This window comes from Neofelis nebulosa, chromosome 2, assembly GCF_028018385.1.
Source record: "Neofelis nebulosa isolate mNeoNeb1 chromosome 2, mNeoNeb1.pri, whole genome shotgun sequence".
Taxonomy (NCBI): Eukaryota; Metazoa; Chordata; class Mammalia; order Carnivora; family Felidae; genus Neofelis; species Neofelis nebulosa.
In genome coordinates this window covers 27016461-27042358 of record NC_080783.1, presented here as the reverse complement: position 1 = coordinate 27042358, position 25898 = coordinate 27016461, and the positions used below count along the sequence as shown (strand labels likewise).

At 37.5% G+C, this 25898-nt stretch overlaps 1 protein-coding gene across 13 annotated transcripts in view; it reads left to right on the top strand.

Annotated features, from left to right (window-relative positions):
• UNC80 (unc-80 homolog, NALCN channel complex subunit) overlaps window positions 1–25898 on the top strand; it is a 232703-nt gene that overhangs the window by 6575 nt on the left and 200230 nt on the right. For all 13 annotated transcript variants that reach the window (XM_058706453.1, XM_058706423.1, XM_058706414.1 and 10 more), the window contains exons 5-7: window positions 8466–8589; window positions 12672–12745; window positions 16429–16568. In XM_058706453.1, coding sequence (XP_058562436.1) covers window positions 8466–8589; window positions 12672–12745; window positions 16429–16568 — 338 coding nt within the window. The remainder of the gene's footprint in view (window positions 1–8465; window positions 8590–12671; window positions 12746–16428; window positions 16569–25898) is intronic.

Sequence of the window (25898 nt, the reverse complement as noted above, 5' to 3'; positions counted from 1 at the left end):
GTATATGTAGGTGATTGTGAGACCACTAACAATCACTATAAGGAGAATGAACTAGTGAGTCTTCACTCATTTTAGTTTTAGTTAAAATTCACTTTCACTTGACTCTGTCCAATTGCTGCTAGGAGTAGAACTGAAATTACCTGTAACTTCCCAAACTGCTTTGCATGCACTGGCCACATTTCCCATGAGACATACTAAAAATTTTAAATGTTGTAAAATCAAATTAAATTGCTGCTTTAAAAACGTTGGCTTTCCATTTTAAAAAGTCTTTTATGATGGGTACATTTACTAAAAAGCATTACTGTAATTGAGACCATCCCCTGGCCTATGGGACCTGCAGGTCTAGGCCCCTGCCCACCTTCTCAGCCTCATCTCCCTCCATATCAATAGCCTTTTTCTCGTTCACTAACCTCTGAGCTCACTTGAGGCTCACCCTCAAACTCATTCTTGCTTTCAAGTCCGGCACTGGTTTTTCCTTCTGTTGGAAACATTTACCCTCCCCCTCATCCCCTAAATTTTCATATGGCCGTGACCTTCTTATCAATTCACTCACAACTCACATGTCATCACTTCAAAACGAATTTTCCTGGCTACCTTAGTGTCATTAGCACATGACTGTACTTTTTTTTCCCTCTTAGTACTTATCAGTACCTGAAATTATTTTCTGTGGTTGTTTTCATGTTTCTTGCCCATCACCCTCCTAGAACAGAGTTCTTGAGCAAAGGGACACTGACCATCCAGGTCATACTGTATTTCCAGTGTCTAATAATGAGGTGCCCAATAAATATTTAACAACTGACTCACTGAGTAGACCCAACTTATTATCAGAAGCTGATCCACGTGCCAAGAGTAGCAATTATATGTAGGTACATAGTCCTTAAAATGGAGAAGACAGGAAAGAAGGCTTCTTGAAAACCTGATAGCCCATAGCGGTGACTATCTGTGGAGAAATAGCCCCTGGACTAAAAAATGTGCAAGTGTAGAAGTGACAGGAGTGGCTGTGATGTTATCTGAAGACAAGGCCGAGAGTCCAAGTCCAAGCCCGCATTTGAATCCAGTGCTTGTTGCTTCCTACTGTACGACTTTGAGCAATCGGCTTCTTGAAGCCTCCGTTTTCCCGAGTAAGAATAGTTTTATGGGGCCTCGTGATTAAACCCACAACAGTGCTCCACATTACACACGAAAAGGCATTAACACATGGTTAGTTGCTTTTAGTGCTCAGCATTTTCTTGCCATTAGTATTTTGTATTATTAGTAGGAAGGGAGCCAGATCCTCTTTCAGGGGAGACTTCCGGATAGTTTCTGACTCAAAACCCTCAAGTTTTACTTATGGCCTGGGGTATTTATAAGAAAGTAATTGGAGCATTTATAAGGGAATAAGATGAGGCATATAAAACACTGTACAGCGATTAAATCGTAATAAACAATTATTATTAGCTGTCATTACTAGCATATTATTATTTCATCATTTTATTATTGCTATGAAGGAAATATTATTCCAGATGCTATAGGGAATAAAAAATATTAATAAGTCAATAAATTCTCCATAAGGCTTTTTCCTTCTGAGTGAGGTGTTTGCTTTTTAAAACATATTTAGGAAATGTACAGGCCCTGGATCAGGGTTTCCCAGCCTTGGCATTGTTAGCATTTGGTTCCAGGTAATTCTTTCTTGTAAGACATCATCCTGTGCAGTGTAGGATATCAGTAGCATTTCTGGCCCCTAGTCACCAGATGCCAGTAGCACCTCCTCCCTCTGAGTTGCGACAGCCACAAATGACTCCTTACATTGCCAAATGTCCCCAGTGGGTGCGCAGGGGGTGAGAATTGCCCCTGATTGAAAATCACTACCTTAGGTCTTTCATTTCCCTGCTGGTTATCAGACCCTGTCTGTCCCTACTTTCCTAGCCATTGTGCACCCATGTGAACTGCTCCTCACCAGCACCATTAATGTCCCTTTTCCCTATCCTTCCTTTGCATTTGCCCTTCAAAATTCCAACCCCAGGTCATGACTAAAATCCACTTTTTCTATCCTGCCCCCAGATACCTGCATGCTCCTCTGGGGGAAAACCACACAACCATCCAGACTGGTGTTTCTACAAAGTTGTAGTCCCCAACCCCTGTGTGCTGCCCCACGTGTCAGTCCTTTTCTTGACTTTACTCCCTCAAGTAGCCAGTCAGCACTTATACAGACAGTGTTGTAGGTTAAGGCTTTTATAGGACATGGTGCTGCAGGAAGTGGGGGAGGCTGAAATCCAATTGAGGTCACTTTCTAACTGGATTCACAGTTTTCTGGCTTGTCTCATAAAATCCAACTTCAACACTAAAGCAATCTATGTAGATCTGACCAAGTCACCGACATGCTTAAAATAATTTGTTAATTTCTTATCCTACAGCCAGTGAAACCCCAGCTCTTTAGTCTGGTAACTGGGCCCTCCATGACCTGCCTGTATACTTCTGTCTATGAGCTCCAACTGTTTGGAGTCTCCCCAAGAACATAACATGCTTTTTTCCCAGGCCTATTCTCATCCTGGTCCTACACCCTAGAATGTTCTCATGCCCTTCTCTTCTGCCTAGAAAACTCCTACATATCCTTCACAATTTCATTTGAGATCCATCCCTCTCTTCCTCTATCATTATAATATTCTACACAGATTTTTATTTTTATTTTTAATTTATTATCATTATTTCTTTATGTGTCAATCTCTCCCATTAGAATCTCAATGGTTTGAGGGTGGGGAGTTATCACTGTACTCTGAATAGCTAACATAGTATCGCAATTTTGTAGGTATCTAATCAATATTTATTGGGTGCATTAATTCATTAATCAGCAAATAAATCTAATATAAATGACTCATCCTTTTGTAAGACAGTGTATAATCAACTCAAGGCACATTTTTCTATTATTTTAATTAAATTTTTATTTAATTCTAGTATGGTTAACATACACTGTTACATAGGTTTCGGGTATACAATATAGTGATTCAACAATTCCATACATCACTCAATACTCATCACAACAAGTGCACTCCTTAATCCCCATCACCTATTTCACCTCTTCCCCCACCCACCTTCCCTCTGGTAACCATCAGTTTGTTCTCTACAGTTAAGAGTCGGTTTCTTGGTTTATCTCTCTCTCTTTTTTTTTTCCTTTGCTCATTTGCTTTGTTTCTTAAATTCCACATATGTGTGAAATCATAGGGAATTTGTCTTTCTCTTACTTCACTTAGCGTTATATTCTCTGGCTCCATCCATGTCATAGCACATGGTAAGATTTTATTCTCTTTTATGGCTGAATAATATTCCACTGTATATATCACATCTTCTTTATCCCTTCATCTATTGATGGACACTTGGGCTGCTTCCATAACCTGGCTATTGTAAATTTGTAAATAATTCTGCAAAAATATAGGGGTGCATGTATCCCTTTGAATTAGTATTTTGTATTTTTGGGGTAAATACCCAGTAGAACAATTACTGGGTCATAGGGTAGTTCTATTTTTAACTTTTTTTTTTTTTTTTTTTTTAATTTTTTTTTCAACGTTTTTAATTTTATTTTTGGGACAGAGAGAGACAGAGCATGAACGGGGGAGGGGCAGAGAGAGAGGGAGACACAGAATCGGAAGCAGGCTCCAGGCTCCGAGCCATCAGCCCAGAGCCCGACGCGGGGCTCGAACTCACGGACTGCGAGATCGTGACCTGGCTGAAGTCGGACGCTTAACCGACTGCGCCACCCAGGCGCCCCGTATTTTTAACTTTTTAAGCAACCTCCATACGTTTTCCACAGCAGCTGCACCAGTTTGCATATTTACCAATAGTGTAAGAAGGTTCCTTTTCATCCACATCCTCTCCAACACTTATTTCTTGTGCTTTTTATTTTAACCATTCTGGCAAGTGTGAAGTGACATCTCGCTGTAGTTTTGATTTGCATTTCCCTGATGATTAGTGATGTTGAGCATCTTTTCATGTGTCTGTTGACCATCTGGATGTCTTTGGAGAAATGTCTGTTTATGTCTTCTGCCTACTTTTTAATTAGATTGCTTATTTTATGGGTGTTGAGTTTAATAAGTTCTTTATATATTTTGGATACTAACCCTTTATTGGGTATGTTATTTGCAAATATCTTCTCCCACTCAGTAGGTGGCCTTTTAGTTTGTTGGTTGTTTCCTTCACTGTATAGAAGCTTTTTATTTTGATGTAGTCCCAATAGTTTGGTTTTGCTTTTATTTCTCTTGCCTCAGGAGACATATCTAGAAAAATGTTGCTATGCCTGATGTCAGACAAATTGCTGCTTGTGCTCTCTTCTAGGACTTTTAATGTTTCAGATCCTTAATCCATTTTGGTCATTAATCCATTCTGGGTTTATTTTTGTGTATATGTAAGAAAGTAGTCCAGTTTCATTCCTTTGCATGTAGCTCTCTAGTTTTCCCAATGCCATTTGTTGCAGAGACTGCCTTATTCTCATTGCATATTCTTTCCTCCTTTATCAAAGATTAATTGACCATATAATTGTGGGTTTCTTTCTGGGTTTTCTATACTGTTCCATTGATCTGTGTCTCTATTTTTGTGCCAGTTTGAATGCTATAGCTTTGTAGTATAACTTGAAGCCTGGCATTGCGATGCCCCCAGTTTTGTTTTTTCTTTTTCTTTTTCAATCTCTTCAAGGTTGCTTTGGCTATTCAGTGTCTTCTGTGGTCCCATACAAATTTTAGGACCAATTTTGTTTGTTCCAGTTCTGTGAAAAATGCTATTGATATTTTGCAGAGATTGCATTAAATGTGTAGATTGCTTTGGGTAATAGAGACATTTTAACAATATTTATTCTTCCAATCTGTAAGCATGGAATGTCTTTCCATTTTTTGGTATCATCTTCATTTTCTTTCATCAGTGTTTTATAGTTTTCAGGCTACAAGATTTTCACTTCTTTGCTTAAGTTTATTCCTAGATACTTTATTATTTTGGGTGCAATTGTAAATGAGATTATTATCTTATGTTTCTGTTGCTTCGTTACCAGTATATAGAAATGCAACAGATTTCTGTACATTGATTCTCTGATTTTAATTTATAACTGCCTCAAATATATTACATGAAACCAATAATCTAAAAATTCTGTCAAATATATTATTTTCAGCTAGATTTAATTTTATTAGTGAAAAATGCTGAGTATTTATTACAACTCAGGAATTTAAATGGGATGTCATGATCTGATCATATTCAATTATGCCTTCAATAAATATTTGTTGAGTGCCTACTCTATGATAGGCACTCTTAAGAGTGCTTTATTCAGCAGTGAATAAAACAAAATCCAAGCCCTTAAGGAGGTTTTTTATAAAATCTGTATGTGTGAAGTAAACAACTTTAAAATGAAATTTAAGATAAGAATAATTTTTAAATTCAATTTCTCTAAACTACTAGTAAGCATATTTAGAATAGTTTCATGCTATCGTGGAACAGGCTTTCACTGAAAGTAAGAAATGCATCTGAAATGTGGGGATTTTGACTCTGCCGGTGTCTATGTCTTCTGGTTTTTCTAAGGACCTTACTAGACTACATGCCCACAGCTGTTTGAATGATACTGTCTTTTCCAGCTATCAACTTTCTGGCCATATGTGCATTCATAGCATTAGATGACCCACTAATGGGGACTCCAGAAGAAAAATTAGAGTCCCAGAATTTATGCATTCAGCCAATTTAAAAGGACTTACAAAGGAACATAGCAACATAAGAGGAGGCCATACATTTTGCAAGTGTTCAAGTCTGCAGAATGATTAGATTTAATTGGTGCTATTTTTGGAATGTAAACTATGCTCCATTAATCAACAAGTATGTATTGATGCTCAAGGAGAAATGTACAGAAGGTAATCTCAATGTGTCTCCATAAATATACAATCTAGTGGGAAATATATCAGATAAAATAATGACAGTAACTATCAGTGAGTGAATCAATTGAGACAATGTTAAAGGCCAGTGTTTCAGTATAAGAGGACTTACCTTCTGATGTAGTGTCCACTAGAGTTTTATTTGTGCCAAGGTTACTTATGAGGAACATGGAAAAGGATGGAGTTCCAAAGGTATAAAAACCAGGTCAATTGAGATTTGACTTCCTGCATTTCTGGAGACAAATCAGATAAGCTTTGCTTACGTTTAATCCCCTGCTTGCTGGATCTAACACCACACGAAATACTAGGTTCCCTTAACTTCAGACCCGCCTGTCAAGCTGCTTATTCAGTATCTCTAGTTGAATGTCTAACAGGTATCTCAAATTTAACATGTCTGAAACGAGGCTCCTGATATCCCCCAGCCTGCTATTTCTTCATCTTGCCTATCTTTGTCAAAGCCAGAAATCTTTGACACCTCTTTCTCTCACCTTCCACTTCCAGTCAGTTCTGTAGACTATATTTTCAAAATGTATCCAGAATCTACCATTCTCATTTTGCCCTCTACCAACACCCTCCTCTAATCATCTTCTACCCTTCCTAAACAGACTCTCTTTCCACCCTTACCCTTTCTCAAACTATTCTTAAATAGCCTCAGTAATCGTATCAAACGTACATCCAGTAATGTCATACCACTACTGAGAACCCTCCAGTGGTTCCCCATCTTAGTAACTGCTGAAGCTCTTAGTATGACCTGTCAGGCCCTGTATTATTTGGAACTCAATGACTTCTTTGACCTTATTTTCTTTTTCTTCTACTCTTCTGCCATTTACCTGACTCTAGACACAGAGTCTCCTGGCTGTTTCTCAACACACAAGGCATATTTAGGACCTTTGTACTTACTGATTCCTTCTCATGGAATGTTTTTTTCTGAAATTATCTACTTGGCAGTTCCTTCATTCCATTCAGATCCTTTTACTTAAAGCCGCTTTCACAATAAGGGCTTTCCTGGCCATGCTGTCTAAAATATCAACACCTTGCCTGACACATCCCTTTGCCTGCTTTTCTTCTCTTTTGCACCAGGAGGGCAGGAATTTTTGTATGCATTGTTCACTGTTCTAGCCCAGAACTTAGAATAGTAGCAGGTATGTAGTAGGTGGTCTACAAATATTTGTAGAATGAATGTTGACTGAATTTGGCCAAGTGCTTTACATGCTTTTCCTAATACCTCTATAGGGAGTTCTAGATGCTTTCCCATTGTGGGCACTGCTGTAGTGCCAGGATCCTAGTCTATAGCTTACAGAAGAGGCCTTTCTGTACCAATGTGTGGATTTCATCATCCTTTCTAGCTGAAGTTTCCTTTGACACTGAGCCACGGTGATTCACCATTTTCAGGATCACTTTCCTTTTATTTTATTATTTATTTATTTATTTATTTATTTATTTATTTATTTATTTATTTTTTACAATTTCTTCCTACATCTTATCCTTCTAGATCATTGGTCTTCAACCATGGCTACACATGAAAGTCAGCCGAGAACTGAGTGATTCTAATTTAATTGGTCTGGGCAGGGGAGGAAGTGACACCTGGGCCCCCAAAGCTGCCTAGGTGATTATAATATGCAAGCTAGGGTTGCAAATCACTGCCCTAAGTGAATCTCTAGGTCTTGGTTGTGTTCATTAATCTGTGATAACATTCTCTGATTCCATCTCTATGTTTTTTTGAGAGACTGGGTTGTTAATTTATTTTTTTAAAGTTTTTATTTTAATTCCAGTCAGTGGCTGAGTTGTTTAAAATGTAATCTCAGAATGTAATATATTTTTATTTACGTAATATGAGATTGCATTTTAAATGATGTAACAATGAAGCAGAAAATGTGCTCCTTGGAAGAGAGCTTAAGTTGTAGATAGACTGAATGAGTATGAGTTGTGAGGTCTGTGCAACTCAGCAAGTGCTTACTGAGCTCCTATTGTGCACCTAGTTTCTAATACTGTATTAAGCACTGTGATGATGCCGGGTGCTATGGAAGAGGGAGGATATCTGATAGATCCCTGCCCTCCAGGGCTTAAAGATTGTTGAGAAACAACATAACAAAACAATATACTAGAAGGGTCTAAATATATGTTCCTGGTTATATGAAATGCAAAAACAAGAGATGGATTGGAGAATTAACAAGTCAAAATAGCCAATATCTGAGAATATTGATTTAAGAGGGAAAGAGAAGGACAATTAAATACTTAAGAGGAATAACAACGATAACCACAAGAGATCTGCCGAGACTCTTAAAATAAACAGGCCTTGATCACTGCTAACACAAAACAGTAATTGTGTTTCATGCTTTGCCCAAAGCTGCATTTTAATTATTAATTTTGCCAAAAGCACACCACTGTGGTTTCCATAGTAATTGTGATGATAACAGGGCTATTGGTTTACCCTAGAAACACTCATCTGAGTGATGAAAGAAGGTCTAGAAGATCAACCCAACGTACCTTGACAATAATCTTGTGAATGATATTAATCATTGCAATGACTGGTCCTTTCAACCAGGTCTTACAAGCCAGTTATTGGACATAGATCTTCTCTTTCCCCAGGAATCGGACCTTACGTTCCGACTGGCCAGCGGGCTTGTTATATGGCAGCCCATGTGGGAGCACAGACAGCCCGAAGTCTCTGGCTTCACAGCACTGGTGAAACCCATCAGGAACATCATTACAGGTTCGTAACTTGGATGCCCAGTGGGATGGTCTTAGCAGACTCCCTCATATGCAGGAGTAAGGGTGATGAAATGATTTGCCCTTAAGGAACCAAGAGGAATGAGGCACCAGGATGGCTCAGTCCATTAAGCAACTGACTCTAGATTTTGGCTGAGGCAGTGATCTCACTGTTCATGAGTTTGAGCCCTGCATCAGGCTCTGGGCTGACAGCATGAAGCCTGCTTAAGATTGATTCCCTCTTTCACTCTCTGTCTGCCCTTCCCCACTTCTCTCCCTCTCTCTCAAAATAAATAAATAAACATAAAACAAAACAAAACCAAAGAGCCCAAATGTCTATCAACTGATGAACGGATAAAGAAGATGTGGGGTGTGTGTGTGTGTGTGTGTGTGTGTGTGTGTGTAATGGAATATTATTTGGTGATCAAAAAGAATGAAATCTTGCCATTTGCAGCAATGTAGATGGAACTAGAGTGTATTATGCTAAGTGAAATTAGTCAGTCAGAGAAAGTCAAATATCATAGGATTTCACTCATATCTGGAATTTAAGATACAAAACAGATGAACATAAGGGAAGGAAAGCAAAACTAATATAAAAACAGAGAAGGAGATAAACCATAAGAAACTCTTAAATACAGAGAACAAACTGAGGGTTGGTGATGGGGTGTTGGGTGGGGGTATGGGGTAAAGGAGTGAAGGGCCTTAAGGGGGACACTTGTTGGGATGAGCACTGGGTAGTATATGTAAGTGAAGAGTCACTTCATTCTATTCCTGAAATTATTATTACACTATATGTTAACTAACTTGGATTTAAATTCTAAGAAAGGGAAAGAAGGAAGGAAGGAAGAAAGAAAGAAAGAAAGAAAGAAAGAAAGAAAGAAAGAAAGAACAAAAGGAAGGAAGGAAGGAAGGAAGAAAGGAAGGAAGAAAACCAAGAGGAAGAAAATTTCTCTAGAAAGTTATTATGTAAATGCCCTGGGCACAAGGCTCATTTACATATGATGAGAAACTCTAAACCAGGGGCACATGCTACTGAGTTGTGTGGCTTTGGATAAGTCATTTAAACTTCTTATATTTCAGTTTCCTCATGTGTAAAACAAGAGTTAAAATATAATGTTGCTGGGGCGCCTGGGTGGCGCAGTCGGTTGAGCGTCCGACTTCAGCCAGGTCACGATCTCGCGGTCCGTGAGTTCGAGCCCCGCGTCAGGCTCTGGGCTGATGGCTCGGAGCCTGGAGCCTGTTTCCGATTCTGTGTCTCCCTCTCTCTCTGCCCCTCCCCCGTTCATGCTCTGTCTCTCTCTGTCCCAAAAATAAATAAAAAACGTTGAAAAAAAAAATTAAAAAAAAAAAATATAATGTTGCTACAACATTCAGGGTTGTTATGAAGAATAAGTGAATTAATTATATATAAAATTGCTTAGAAGAATGCCAGGCACATAGTAAGTAAATAAGCTATTATTATTATTATATCTTCATAATCATTATAGTAGACAGAGTCATAGATCCTTAACAATCTTACCTTAGTGCTTATTTGCTATCAAAGCATTTCACTACAGGAATTGTCTAATGAAATCATTTTATTGGTGAATTGTAGAAAGAGTAATAAATGATAGCTTGAAAAGTACCTGGAAAGCTCAGGCTTCACTCCAGATGTATCACTTACTATGTATGTAACCTAACCTCTCTGAGTGTTTCTAGTTCTTTAAAATGGAGATAATAATACCACCTTATATGGCCTCATTGTGTGGAGTAAATAAGAATCCACATAAAGTACCCATTTTAAAGTGAGTGCTTTATAAATTCAATCCTTCTATTCCCAACCAAAATTTTGGCATCAATAATAACATTTAGAAAGAGATAAATTGTGTGGTAAATATATAGAGGCATGATATATATACATCATTTGCTTACTTCCAAGGTTTTTCTACAGACAATGGAATATTACACATGTAAAAAAGCTTTGTAAGGGGAAGGAAGCCATAAACAAGTTTTTACATACTTTCCCCCTATCAAGTAACATACCTTTGCAAGGTACATAGTATGTTAAAGGATTTTCTGAACAAAAGATGGTAACATGCTCATAGTGACAAATCATGTTTGCTTATAGTAATTCACACAAAAGATACAATTTTTCATATAGTGAAAGTAGACTAATTCCAGAATTAATATGTGAACAATACATTAACTAGTGAAATAAATTATAAATTCAAGAGTAACAGTCTGTCATAACATTCAAATAGCAAGGACCTAAAGATGTCATAGCCAGAAGTGATCTACTTAGATTCCCTGGATAGAATGAGGTTAATTTCACAAAATTAAAACAATCTGAGAGTGAAGACAGATGTACAATATTAAAAAACTGAAAACAATAGAAATAAGACAAAGGAAAATAAAATATGCTACAGTAAAACAAAACTTTCACTGAAAAAGCCATATCATTATGCTGATTAAGGATTTTTTTCGTATTTGTTAAGTCCTATCACTTTCCTTATGAATTAAGAGGTCACTTTACATTTAGGTCACTCTCTCTCTCTCATTAATACATAAACTATCATTTAACAGATGTATTAAAAACTGTTAGGAAATAGTGTCCCTCATGAATCACTGGGGCTGTTCACTCCAACATCCTTTTGCCTTGGGATGATATTCAAAGTGGGTTCTTTTCCCCTCTGCCTGATGCCTGTGGATGTGAAATGGTGCCCAGCATCTGAGGTGAGATTAAACCCAGCTCAGACACGTGACCAGAAGAAAAAGCAACGGCACGTGGGTGGATGACACTCCCTAGGTCTCTTGTTTTGTGACCTTGGTAAATCACTTTCTCGGCATCTGTTTTATTCACAATTCCAATACAGCATGGGGCCATCGTCACTTCCTACTGTTCCCAATCCTCAGGAAAAATGTAACTGATTTGACTTTTGCCATAAGGCAAGCTTAAGGTGGTCATAAAAGCACAACCTGGAGCCAGACAGCCTAGGCTGGAAACTTCATGTAAAGGCCAGATGATCTTGGGCAAGTTCAACTTCTTGTGCCTTAGTGTCTTTATCTGTAAAATGAATGTAATAATTTACCGTATGTTATTACTGGGTTATTGTAAAGGTTAAATGAGTTGAGACAGTAGTTCCCCCCTTATCTGTGGTTTTACTTTCTGCAGTCTCAATTACCATGGTCCAAAAACAGATGATTCGCTCCTCCTGACAAACCGTCAGAAGGTCAGTAGTAGCCTAACACTATGTCACAATGGCTACATCATTCGCCTCACTTCATCTCCTCATGTAGGCATTTTACATCATCATAAGAAGGGTGAATATGGTACAATAAAGTACTTTAAAAGAGAAAGAGACCACATTTACATAACTTTTATGACAGTATATTGTTAGAATTGTTCTATTTTATTGTTAGTGATTGTTGTTAATCTCTTACTCTGTGTAATTTATAAATTAAACTTCATCATAGGTATGCATGTATAGGAAACAGTATATGTAGGGTTCAGGAGTATCTGCAGTTTCAGGCATCCACTTGGAAAAGACCCCCTGCAGATAAGAGAGGAGCGCTGTATATGTAAAATTCTTTAGTTTTTAAAAAATAAAAGAGAAAGAGAGCAGGGAGGGGCAGAGAGAGAGAGAGGGAGAGAGAGAATCCCAAGCAGGTTCTGCACCATCAGCACAGAGCCCAGTGCGGGACTCAACCTCACAAACTATGAGGTTATGATCTGAGCCAAAATCAAGAGTTGGATGCTTAACTGACTGATCGACCCAGTCACCCCTGTAAAGTGACTTAAAAAGAATGTGGCAGATATTTGGTACCATATAGATGTTAACCATTATTAAATTTAGTATTGCCAACTTTTTAGCACCAATAGCCTTTTGAGTCAGAGTGAATAGATGAAGAAATCTACATTGTTATGATAACCTAGCACTACTAAGATTTTTTAATTGGTTATTTGATTTCTTTTATAATATATGCTACTAAATATCTTCTTTCAGAATGACAATGATATGTAAAAATTATTTTTTGAGAAATTATTTAATAAAATGAGCATATTGTAATCTTATAAATTTTGCGATGATATTTCTTCCATCTTTGCAGCTAAGAGAAGCTCTCCTATCAACAGTCAAAGTCAAACCTGTGAATCACCAAATCAAGACCCAAGCCATCAAGAGGTGAGTTTATTGTGATCCTAGGAAGAAATAAGGTGGTCATTCCCTGGATGTGGTGTAGTGTGAAAGATAAGACATGAGTTCTAGAATACTACTACTTGGTTTCAGATCAAGCTCCTATTCCTGAATATAAAACTTTAAGAAGTCTCAACTTTACTATCTGTCAAGTATGGAAAATAATTTTATGCACTTTCCCAGTGTGGGAAGCCTGAAACAAGACAATGCATGACTGGTACTTTATCTTTGTGGCAAGTGTAATCAGCAGTGCTTTATCTCCATGCCTAGTGAATAATCAGTGGTGTTCTATCTCAATGGTTAAAGTGTAATTAGCAGTGCTTTGTCTCAATGGCTAGCATGTGACATTCAATAAATGTTAATTATCATTATTCATCCCACATAAAGTATCAAAATCTTCTAATATTTTTTAGGCAATCGTAATATAGGTAAGATAATGCTGCAGCAGGTGGGGAGGAGGGAGAAAGTAGAAAGGAGGCATAATGTATAGTCCTATCCCTTAAGTAATATAAAATTTCATGAAAAATCAAGACGAATCCACATAAAAACAGAATATATGTAATAAAAAAAGACTATAATTCAGTGAAAAATTTTCAAGCATTCTTTGATTTGGAAAAGAAAGAAATGAAGGCCAGGGTGGTTTGAAGCCACATAGCTATGACTACTGCCATTAGCTTAGTGTGGTTTTAGATGACCTGTCTTCATTTCCAGTCCAACATGTGCAAGATACAATTTGCTGCTTTCCATGAACATTGGATCCTCTTTCTAACTGATGCATTACTGTCAGCAGTGTCATCCTTTTTAGCCTCAAAACTGGAAATTTTGGAGTCCTATTATAGCTAATGTTTACTGAACTATTGCTAAATATAGACACTGTGATTTATATGCTCTATTTTATCTATTCTAATACACACACACACACACACACACACACACACACACATTTTTTTTACTTTTAACATACTTGAAATCAGATGTGTTTGATTATGTTGACTTCTTAAAATCTCCCTGCCTGGTAATGGTACTAATATGGTTGTCATTCTTGTACAGCATGAATTTGTCATTTCTGGCATTTAAATTTGTAGAATTGGGATTAGTGGCTTAGAAAAATATGTCAGAGGGAATAGTGGAGCACTCGTTTAAGAAATAACATCTTTGACACAGAGGAAGTTACTCTATAGAAAGACATATATCAAAAACTCTGAGTGGAATTTTTTAAATTTTTTAATTAAAAAAAATTTTAATATAATCTATTGTCAAGTTAGATAACAAAAAAGTGTTTACAGTGTGCTTTTGGTTTTGGGGGTAGATTCCCGTGGTTCATCGCTTACATACGACACCCACTGCTCATCCCAGCAAGTACCCTCTGCAATGCGCATCACGCATTTTCCCCTCTCCCCCTTGAGTTGAAACTTAGAAATTTCAAGAATACCTACATCAATTTATTTCACTTATATCTTCCTTTTTACATATACACAGAATGGATGTATAATCAAAAGCTACACCTAAATAAGTCTAAGATAGTGCTTGTAATAAGTATATTAGAGAAAGTCCTCACTGGAAAGTGTCCTAGTTTAGCTAACGGAGTTTTTTTTTTTCCTTCTTAATTGCACATAAAAAAATGGTGTATCTTATAACTGCTGACATCTTAGATACAACAAAATATATCTCCTGTTTTGTACTCCTTAGTCCTCTCAATTTGATTTCTTGCTGAGTCACGTCGTTTTATCTTGTAATGTGGCTCAGATGTGCTCTTTATTCTCTATGCCCGCCACTGCCCTCTAAATCCAGGTCCTCAAAACTAGATTGCAGCTGGAACCACCTAATTGGATTTTTCTACCTTTAGCCTCTCCTGCTTCACATAAATACCACTTAATAATGCCTGACTAATCTTCCTAATGCATCATTTATTTATTAACTTATTCCACAGAGGCTTATTATATGCAAGGTGCCATTCTTTCTTTATATCCTTGTTCCCTAGAAACCTCTAGTGGATTTTTTTTTTCCATCACTTCAAGACCAAACTCCTCTCCCTGCTTCTCTGTGCCTTCTACCACCTGGCAGCATTTTTCTTAAGTGACTTTGTTTACACCTTCAGTTATTTAAGCCCTGCTTCCAATATACAGAGCATGCTTCTTTAGCCTCTGGGTCTTTGCTCAGATTGTTTCCTCTAAGTGGAATGTTATCTTTCCTCCTCATTGCCTGTCTACATTTTATCTTTCTTTTAAGGACCAATTAAGATTTCAACTCCCCCATGAACTCCCGTCTAATTATTCTAAATCTGCACTGCCCAATATGGTAGCCACTAGGCCCTTGTGGCTACTGAATACTTGAAATAAGGTTAGTCTGGGGGCACCTGGGTGGCTCAGTCGGTTAAGAGTCAGACTTCATCTCAGGTCATGATCTCACAGTTGGTGGGTTCGAGCCCCGGATTGGGCTCTGTGCTGACAGCTTGGAGCCAGGAGCCTGCTTCAGATTCTGAGTCTCCCTCTCTCTCTGCCCCTCCCAACTCATGCACTCGTGCTCTCTCTCTCTCTCTCTCTCTCTCTCTCTCAGAAATAAACATTAAAAAAAAAAAGAAATAAGGCTGGTCTGAACTGAGATGTATTGTAAGTATCAAATGTACAACTGAACTTTTGACAACTTAGGAGGGAAAAAATGTAAACATCTTGATGATAATTTTTATAGCAATTACATGTTGAAGTGATAATTTGGGGTTACACAGAATATATTGTTAAAATTAATCTCACCTATTTCATTTTCTAATATTTCTAATCTTAGGTGTGTGTCTCATGTTTTGTAGCTTGTATTACATTTCTGTTGGACATGCTACTCTAATCTACATTCATTTGTCTTAAAATTTAACCATAAGTTCTTGATTTCAAGGTTCAGGTTTATGCAATACTTTTTATCTCTCAAATTGCCTAACATGAGGCACACATAGCATACTCATGCTAAGGGAGTTTTCGACCTAGTTCGGAAGACTTATTTTATGAAATTTTTAGCCGTATTGGTCCCTCTATGCATCATTACTGGACAGTGCTTTCTTATTTTACATATGAAGATGGAAATTATAAGGACTAAAGTACTATGATAAGCTGAGGGTCTTTACACTTGAGTGAAGAATTTCATCTGTAACACCTATGGAAAGATAATGTCATATTTCCTGAGCAGAGTTACATTTATTAGCTAAATGTAATTAAAACAAACTACTCTGTAAGAAAATGACTGAACTTGTGCATAACAAATCAGAAAAAAGATCATTGTATCCAATTGGAAAAATGTATCACATCTTCCTTTAAGGAGTGACGGTACTATTCAATTCATCTCAGTATTGGCCTATCTTTGATGAGTTTTTGGTTTATAACTCTTCCCCGGCAGTTACTGGATATAAAAGTTAAAAAGAAAAGAATCAAGGGCAAAATGAAATAATATATATGAAAGTACTCACCTGAATGCTTAAAATGGTATACATTGCTTTCTAGAAGTGTTTCCATTCCCTCTTAAATGAAGGCAAAATCCCTTGGTCTATGACATTGTAGTTAGCTGTGTTACAAAGAAAAATTTCCTATTTTAAAAAACAATGTATGTCATATGATAGCTAATTCTAAAGGATATACCTAAAGAAAAAATAAAAAGAGGAACTAATCTGCTATCTCCCCCTCCTGAAGGGATTCCAGGTGGTCTGTGAAACATTCCAGTCAGATCCCATCTCTCCCAAGGCCACCATTTCAGGTTGCCACCGTGGAAACTCCTTTGATGGAAGCCTGTCCTCCCAAACTTCCCAGGAAAGAGGCCCATCACATTCCAGGTACATGATTACAATGTTCGGGGCAAAAATATTTCCCTGGTCACTCAAAGTTAGGTATACATATTTAGCTACTTGCATGGTCTCTGTTCCTTAGAAAGTGTCAGTGCATGATATGTGTATTCTTGGTCATAGTATAATTAGATTAATAATTCCAGAAATGTGCTATGAATGATTCTCATTTAAACAAACTTGGGTGGAAGTGGGCAGACATCTGACAATGAGATGTCTGAATTAGATTATATTTTAAATATTTAAATGCAGAACCTCAAATTATGCTATCAAATACCATGCTGCAGGGATGTGACAAGATCCGCTAATTTAATGTGTAAAAATACTTTATCTGATCCTTGTATTAAAATGGATGCTTTTAAAGTATGCATAGAGAATTGAAAAGGCTGTTCTTTGTAAAGGCTACAACACCATCCTCCTTAGCTTGTGTGTGTGGTAAATTTGCTTAAAAATGCCTTCCCTTGAGACAAACATTAAGCCACTTCTTCCTGTTCTCCATTGAAATGGTGGAAGACTGAATTTATGAGGTTTGCTTTGAACCCAACTAGAAACCACACTTAACTGCCAGGAGTCCCTGAGACTGTGTATCTCTACACTCGAACTTGACGTGTAATTTACATGCCATAAAATTCACTTATTTGAAGTATACAATTTAATGACTTTTAGCAGATTTATAGAACTGTGCAGCTACTCCCAGAATCCAATTTCAGAACATTTCTATCACCCAAAAATATCCCTTATACCCATTTCAGTCTCTCCCAAATGATCGCCCTGCTCCAGATAATCACTTAATGTATCTTCTGTCTATATAGTTGAATTTAATGGAATTTTCAAATACATTGAGTTATACCATATATGATCTTCTACATCTGGCTTCTCTCACTTAGCATAATACTGTAGAGGTTTATCTACATTACAGCATGTACAAGTTGTTCCCTCCTTTTTACTGCTAAATAGTATTCTATTGTATGGATATATCACATTTGAGTTATATACCAGTAGATGAATACTTGGGTTGTTTTGACTTTTTGTTTATTATGAATAATGTTGCTATGAACAGTTACATACAAGTTTTTGGGCAGGCATATGTTTTCAGTTCTGGTATCCTAAGTAGATACCTAGGTGTAAAATGGCTGGGTGGTATGGCAAATTTATGTTTAATTTTTTAAGAAACTGCCAAACTCTTTTCCAAAATGGCTGCACCATTTTACGTCCCCATCCGAAACGCATGAGGGATCATTGTTTCTCTATATCCTTGGCAGCATTGTCTCTTTTCCTGTAGCCATCCTAGTGGGTGTAAAGTGAGATCTGATTGTGATTTTAGTTCATATTTTCCCTAATGACTAATTGTGTGAAGGTGCTTATTGGCTATTTGAATATCTTTTGTGGTGAAATGTCTATTCAACCCTCTTGCCCACGTGTTAACTGGGTTGTTCATCTCCTTATGATTGAATTGTAGGAGTTTTTTAATATATTCTGGATGCAAGTCCTCTCATCCATGGACTTATCCACAGATATTTCCTTTCAGTTTTATCTTACCTTTTCATTTGGTAATTTTTAAATGATCTACCTCCTTCTGGCACCAGAACCCGGCTACATGGGTATAGCATTTTTTAAAGATTTCTTAGAATTGTTGAAAGCATGAAGTTATATGAATATAATTGCTTTTTAACCCAAATACTACTATATTGTGCTTTTAAAAAATAATATGCAAAGAGTTTATCTTTGTGTCTTTATTTTGGACTTTAAAATAGGCAAGTGTCCTAGTTGAATGATCTTTTGCTGGTTGAGAATATGAATGTGACAGTAACATTAGTTGTGTAAGCAGAGATTGTATTTTTTCATAGGATTTACTGTACTAGGTCATTAGTGATAATGGGTACTTAAAATCATATAATTTTTTTCTTTACTTATTTATTTTGAGAGAGAGAGTGGGGAGGGACAGAGAGAGAGAGAGAGAGAGAGAGAGAGGGAGAGAGAGAATCCCAAGCAGGGGTTGGGCTCAAACCCATAAACAGTGAGATCATGACCTGAGAAGAAATCATCAGTTGGACACTTAAATGACTGAGCCACCCAGGCGCCCCTAAAATCATATCATTTTTTTCTGTGGAAGAGCCCTGTGAAGATAACCAACTCCATCCTGACAACATTTTCACCACCTGAACACTTTCAGCAATGAGGAATTTTGTACTCTTGAATGAAGTTCATTTCATTTTTAGATAGCTCTATTTAGTGTCATGCCCTTCTTATATTTGACCAAAGTTTGCTTTTCTGTAATTTCTGACTATGGTTCTTATATTAGTTTTCTACTGCTGTGTAACAAATTACAACAATTTACTGGCTTAAAACAACTTACATTTATTATTTCACTATTTCTGTATGTCAGAAATATAAACACAATTTAGCTGGTTCTCTGCTCTCGGGTCTGACCAGGCTAAAATCCAGATGTCAGGATTGACTGTGGTGTCATCACAGGCTCAACCAGGGAAAGATCATATACAAACTGCCTCAGGTTCTTGGCCGAAGATTGAGCTTCCTGTTTTCCTGTTGACAATTGTCTGGGGCCTACTCTCAACTTCTAGATGCTGCCCATAGTTCACTGCCATGTGGCCCTCTCCATAGTTACCTTACAACAGGGCAGAGAAATTCTAATTACAGCCTACGACTACAGAAACTTTATAATATAACATAATCACAGGCATGACATCTCGTCACCTTTCTGATATTCTGTTGGTTATAAGAAAGGCACAGATCTACCTACACTCAGGAGAAGAGGATTATAGAGGGTGTGACAACCATCAGATGGGAATCAGGAGCGGCTCTCCTAAGTGTGTTTACCACAGTCCTTTTAAAGATGTAGAGACGCTTCCCGTATTAATTTTCCACTTATTCAAAAGTCGCTATTATGAATCTCACACACACACACACACACACACACACACACACACACACACACACACCCCAAGGCTTCCATTTTATTTGATAACAACAATAACTCACTAACAAAGTTGTCAAGGGCATAATTAAATCAGATTTAGGGAAAAGGTAGTTGCTTTGGTTACAGACTTCATTTTAAGTATAGAATATAATGATTCAACAATTCTATACATTTCTCAATGCTCAAGATAAATGTACTCTTAATCCCTTTCACCTATTTCATCCCTCCCCTACCCACCTCCCCTCTGGCAACTACCAGTTATCTGTATTTAAGAGTTTAGTTTTTTTGGTCTTTTTTTTCTTTGTTCATTTGTTTTGTTTCTTAAATTCCAAATATGTGTGAAATGTGAAATCCTATATGGTATTTGTCTTTCTCTGACTTATTTCACTTAGCATTATACCTTCTAGGTCCATTCATGTTGTTCCAAGTGGCAAGATTTCATTATTCTTCATAGCTAATATTCCATTGTATATATATGCCACATCTTCTTTTTTCATTCATCCATCTATGGAGGGACACTTGGGTTGCTTCCATGTCGTGGCTATTGTAAATAATGCTGCAATAGACATAGGGATGCACATATCTTTTCAAATTAGTGTTTTCATTTTCTTTGGGTTAAATACTCGATATGGAATTACTGGATCCCTGTAATTCTATTTTTAATTTTTTGAGGAACCTTCATACTGTTTTCCACAATGGCTGTACCAATCTGCATTCCCACCAACAGAGCACAAGGGCTCTTTTTTCCCCCTACATCCTTGTCAACACTTTTATTTCTTTTCTTTTTCACTTTAGCCATTCAGACAAATGTAAAGTGATTTCTCATTGTGGTTTTAATTTTCATTTCCCTTATGGTGAGTGATGTTGGGCATCTTTTCATGTGTTTATTAGCTATCTGTATGTCTTCTTTGGAAAATGTGTCTATATAGATACTTTGCTCATTTTTAATCAGATTAGGTTTTGGGGGGTATTGAATTGTATACATTCTTTATACATTTTGGATATTAACGCTTTATTGTCTATATCATTTGCATATGTCTTCTTCCATTCAGTAGGTTGCCTTTTTGTTTTGCTAATGGCTTCCTTCTCTGTATAAAACCCTTTTACTTTGGTGAAGTCCCAACAGTTAAATTTTGCTTTTGCTTCCATTGCCTCAGGAGACATCTTCACAAATGTTGTGATGGCCAGTGTCAGAGAAATCACTGCCTATGTTTTCTTCTAGGAATTTCATGACTTCAGGTCTCACGTTTAGGTTCCTAATCCATTTTGAGATTTTTTTTTTGTATGGTGTAAGGAAGTGGTCCAGTTTCATTCTTTTGCATGTAGATATCAGTTTTCCCTGCAACATTTGTTAAAGAGACTGTTTTTTCCCCATTGTATATTCTTGCCTTTCATCATAGACTAATTAACCATGTAAGCATGGGTTTATTTCTGAGCTATTTTGTTCTGTTGATCTATTTATTTATTTTTGTGCCACTACCATATTGTTTGTATTACTATAGCTTGGAAGGATATCTTGAAATCTGGGATTGTGATACCCCAGCTTTGTTCTTTTTCATGACTGCTTTGCTAGTTAGGGTCTTCTGTTTTTCCATAGAAATTTTAGGATTATTTTTTCTAGTTCTGTGAAAAATGGTGTTAGCATTTTGGTAGACATTGCATTACATTTGTAGATTTGCTTGGGTGATACGGGTATTTCAACAGTATTTGTTCTTCCAATCCATATCTTGTAAGTATATGTTAGACATAGGTTGTAGCAGCATCAAAGTTTTGTCCTTAAAGAGCTGACTTTCTTTAAAGGTAGACAGATAATGGGGCGCCTGGGTGGCTCAGTCGGTTGAGCGTCCGACTTCGGCTCAGGTCATGATCTCACGGTCCGTGAGTTCAAGCCCCGCGTCAGGCTCTGTGCTGCCAGCTCAGAGCCTGGAGCCTGCTTCGGATTCTGTGTCTCCTTCTCTCTCTGACCCTCCCCCATTCATGCTCTGTCTCTCTCTGTCTCAAAAATAAATAAACGTTAAAAAAATAAAATTAAAAAAAAATAAAGGTAGACAGATAAAAGAGTAATTGAGTAAAATTACTTGTAGACTTCTTTAAGACTATGAAACAAAAGCAAAGTAAAAGGATGAGAGGTGGGTTCTTTTTCATTGAGACTTGAATGATATAAAAGAGACAGTCTCAGGAAGATCTGAGAAGAGCAATGCAGGCAGAAGGAGCACATCCAAAGGCTCTGAAATGGTAATAAACTCAGCATGTTTTGGGAACATCAATAAGGCAGTGTGAACAGGCAGTAGCACTGAGCAAGAGGGTACAATGCAGGTCAGAGAGGCTGTGAGGGGTCTGATCACATGGGAGCCAAAAGGCCATGTTAGGAAGTTTGGCTCTGTTCCAGGAGTGATGAAAAAACACTGGAGTTGTTGGAACAGTGGAGTGACATTAACCAAATTGCATGTTTTAAAGATCATTTCAGAGAGTTCATGGAAAATAGACTTGGGAGGCAAAAGTGGACCCAGAGACTAGTTAGGAGACTGTTGCAATGGCCCAGGTGAGATAGTATATGCCTTGGTCAAGGTGGTAGTAGTATAGGTGGAAAGGCTGAGATGAGACTGAAACTGGGATTCATTTACAGGGTAAAGCTGACATGACTGGATTTGGGGAGTGAGAAAAAGAAAGGAGTCAAGCATAACTGAAGATTTTGGCTTGAGCAGTTGCATGAATGGTGATTAAATCTGTGAGATAAGGAAAGCGGATAAAAAGTTTATATAAAAATACTTGAATCTTCTTACTTCCGTGTATCTCCAAGGCCACCACCATCATTCAAGCCACTCATTTCCCTGTGCCTGGAGTACTTCATTAGCCCACTGATTCACCTCCTGTGATTCAATCTTGCCACCATCCAATATAGAACATACAGAGTAAAAATAAAAAAACAAACCATGACACTTCTACTCTTGAATTCTTTTAATGCTATCCATTGCTATCAAGATAAAATTCAAAATCCTTGAGGTACCCCTCAAGCCCTTCGCATCATTTGGCTGCTGTCCAGTTCTCTAGTGTGACATTATACTGCTACCCACACCTCAGTGACTAAACTTCAACCTTTTTTTAGATTTTCGAACTTCCCCTTAGCTCTGAGATTTGGAGTATGTTATTCCATCTGTCTGCATCGTTCTTCCATCTATCTTCACTTAACCAATTCCTCTTCCTTTAAGACTCAATCTAAATATGATTTCTTTACTCCCTAGAGAGGCTTTGGCAGATGTTTAACACTTTCACAGAACTCCATGTTTTCTCTTACAGCATGATTAGCAAACATGATATAAATAGTTGTGTGACAATTTGTCTAATAGTTATCTCCTCCACTAGACTGTAAAATCCACACACAAGAGAAAAGACCAAGTCTCATCCACTCCTTCCTCTCTTTAGTACCTGGTACATGACCTTCAGTGAAGTGTACTGAATAAGTGAAAGAGTTTAATTTTTATAACATCCATGAAAAGACCTTATTCCTCTTTTAAAGATGAGGAACTGAAGCAAAAAAAGATTAAATGGTTCCCCCAAGGACATACACAGGAATTGGAAAAGCTAGATTTGGGCCCATTCTAACCAACTCCATGGTCCACAATCTTCTCTCTTACCTCATAAAGAGGTAGGTCTAAACCTTTCCATATATTTTCTTTGGCTTCTCTTCCATGGCCCTCTAATTTTTCCTTTATTTCTACTAACTCAGAAATTAGTAAATATAGGACCAGATATGTGATTTTCATATGTCTGCATCTTTTATAGACTTACCAAGAAACCCCATTGGAGTTAAACCAGTGTTATCAGTTATCTGTTGTTGCATAACAAATTACTCTGAGGTTGAGTGACTTAAAACAGCAAACATATATTATCTCACAGTTTCTGAGGGTTATATATCCAGACCACCAGCTTTGCTGCAGTCTTTTTTGGCTCAGAGTCTCTTATAAGGTTACATTTAAGATGTTGTCTGGGACTGCAGTCATCTGAAGGCATGATTGAATTGGAGGATATACTTCTAAGATCACTCTGGTGGCTTTTGCCCAGATGCCTCAGATTCAGATGCCCCTCCATAAGGCTGTTCAAAATATGGCAGATGACTTGGCACAAAATGAATGGTGTGTGTGTGTGTGTGTGTGTGTGTGTGTGTGTGTGTGTGTGAGAGAGAGAGAGAGAGAGAGAGAGAGAGAGAGAGAGCTGGGTGCGGGGGGTGGAGAGAGGTCGTTTATAAGTAGTTTCAGGAGTAATATACCACTATTTCTGTCATATTCACACAGACCAACAGAACATATTTTAGAAAAAAACTGTACAAAGCATGATCAATGGAGAGATCTTAGAATCTGCTACCAAAGTTTGCCTCTGGTCCCTAGTGATTTCCACCTCTTCCACATGCAAAAAAATTTGCTCCCACCAAGATTGCCAAAATCTCATCCAATTACAAGATCAAGTCAAAGTCCCAATCTCATCATCAAAATCAGATCTAGTTGCAAATAAGGTACCTCATGTGTACGATTTAAGCCAATTCCTTAATTATAGTTCTTTTCAATCCATGCATCTGTGAACTAAAGAGATAAGTTATCTGTACCTAAAACACCCAAATACAATGGTGGAATAGGCACATGATAACTGTTGTGAACATGCCTATTCAAAAGGAGAACATAGGAGGCACTGGTCCATAGCAAGTCTGTAATCAAGCTGGACAAATATTGGAAAATTCTTGATTAGATCTCAGTCCTATTCTTGCCCATGGCTCTTAGCTCTACCCTCTGGGCTATTGATTCCATGCTCTAGGTCAACTTTCATTTTTTTTAAGAAAGATAGATGTGTTTATAGCTGAGTAGTTTTCTCAGCTTGGTTCCTGCCAGTAAAATTTGGGGGGTACAAAGCTCTTTTAATTCTATACTGCTTTGGCAGTATTTTTGTTACATAAAATTCTTTAAAAACTTTGGCAGTCCAAAGTGAATCTTATTGGGCCCCAGTAGAATAGACAAGTCTCTTTAAGGTAATTCTTTCTCTAACTTGGAAGAAGGTTGAAAAACAACACCCTTAAGTTTCTCTGAAACCCCCCCTACTTCTTTACATGTGAGTCACACTTTCAAAACCTTGAGTTGGCCTTTTGTCTCATGGAATAATATTCGGAGGCAAGACCTTAGATCATTCTGAAGGCCTAAAAAGATTTTACAGCTTCGCCCTTGACTTTATCTTTAGACCATGTTTTTCCAGAAATGCCCTAGATTACATGTTTGCTCAGAAGTCATTTCTTAATTTTAGCATTACTTCCCATCTGGAGAGGCTGAACGTTTTCAGAATCATCAAGTCCTAGGTCTTTAGTCTTTAACAGTTCTTCAGTTAGGTCATATCTTTCAATCTTCTATAAGCAGCAAGAAGAAATCAGAAGACACCTTCAACACTTTATTTGGAAGTTTTAACTAGATCATCTATGCTCTTAAGCCTGTTTCTTTAACTTTCCACAACACAGCAGGCAGCTTTTGCCACTATATAACAAGGATCCTTCTTCCTCTTTTCAATGTCATGTTCCTTACTTCCCTTTAAGCCCTTAAAGGGCTCCAACAGACTCCTTAAAGTTCAGGATTTCCAGTAGTAATTTGTGCAAGGCAATTTATGCTTTTATTTTTTAACACACTCTTCAAAGCCTTTACAGTCTCTGCTACTGCCTGATCCCAAAACCATTTCCAAAATTTAGGATATTATCTTGGTATTCAAGTCTGTATTCTCTATCAATTGCTATATAACAAATTACCCCAATTTCTCAATAGCTTAAAACAAAAAACATTTATCATCTGACATAGTTTCTGAGGGTCATGAATCCAGAAAGAGCTTAGCTAAGGGGTTACAGCTCAGGGTCTGTCAAGATATTGCCTAGGGCTGACATCATCCAGAAGTTCGACTGGGTTTGAGAGTCTGCTTTCAAGATCACTCAGATGGCTGTTGACTAGAAGCTTCAGTTCTGCAGCATCTGGGCCTCTCCATAGGGCTCCTCATGACATGCTAGCTAGCTTCCCCGAAAACAAATTATCGTATAAAGAGAGGGAACAACCAAGATCAGTGCTTTGGTGTCTTTCAACCTAATCTCTAAAGTGACATGTCGTCATTTCTATATGCTGTGGATCATGCCAACACTGGTATAGAGAAGGGACCACAGGAGGGTGTGAATACCAAGAAGCAGGAATCATCGGAGCCTATTTTGGAGGTTGGCTACAACAATGATGATGATAATGTCACCATAATTTTATAGGTAATTATTACAACTATATCTGTACATTTCTTCATTATTGAGTATTCTCATATTCTTCCTTCACTAATTCTGTTCTACACAAGTTCCAAAAAGGTTAAGTGTAAGTAGTTTC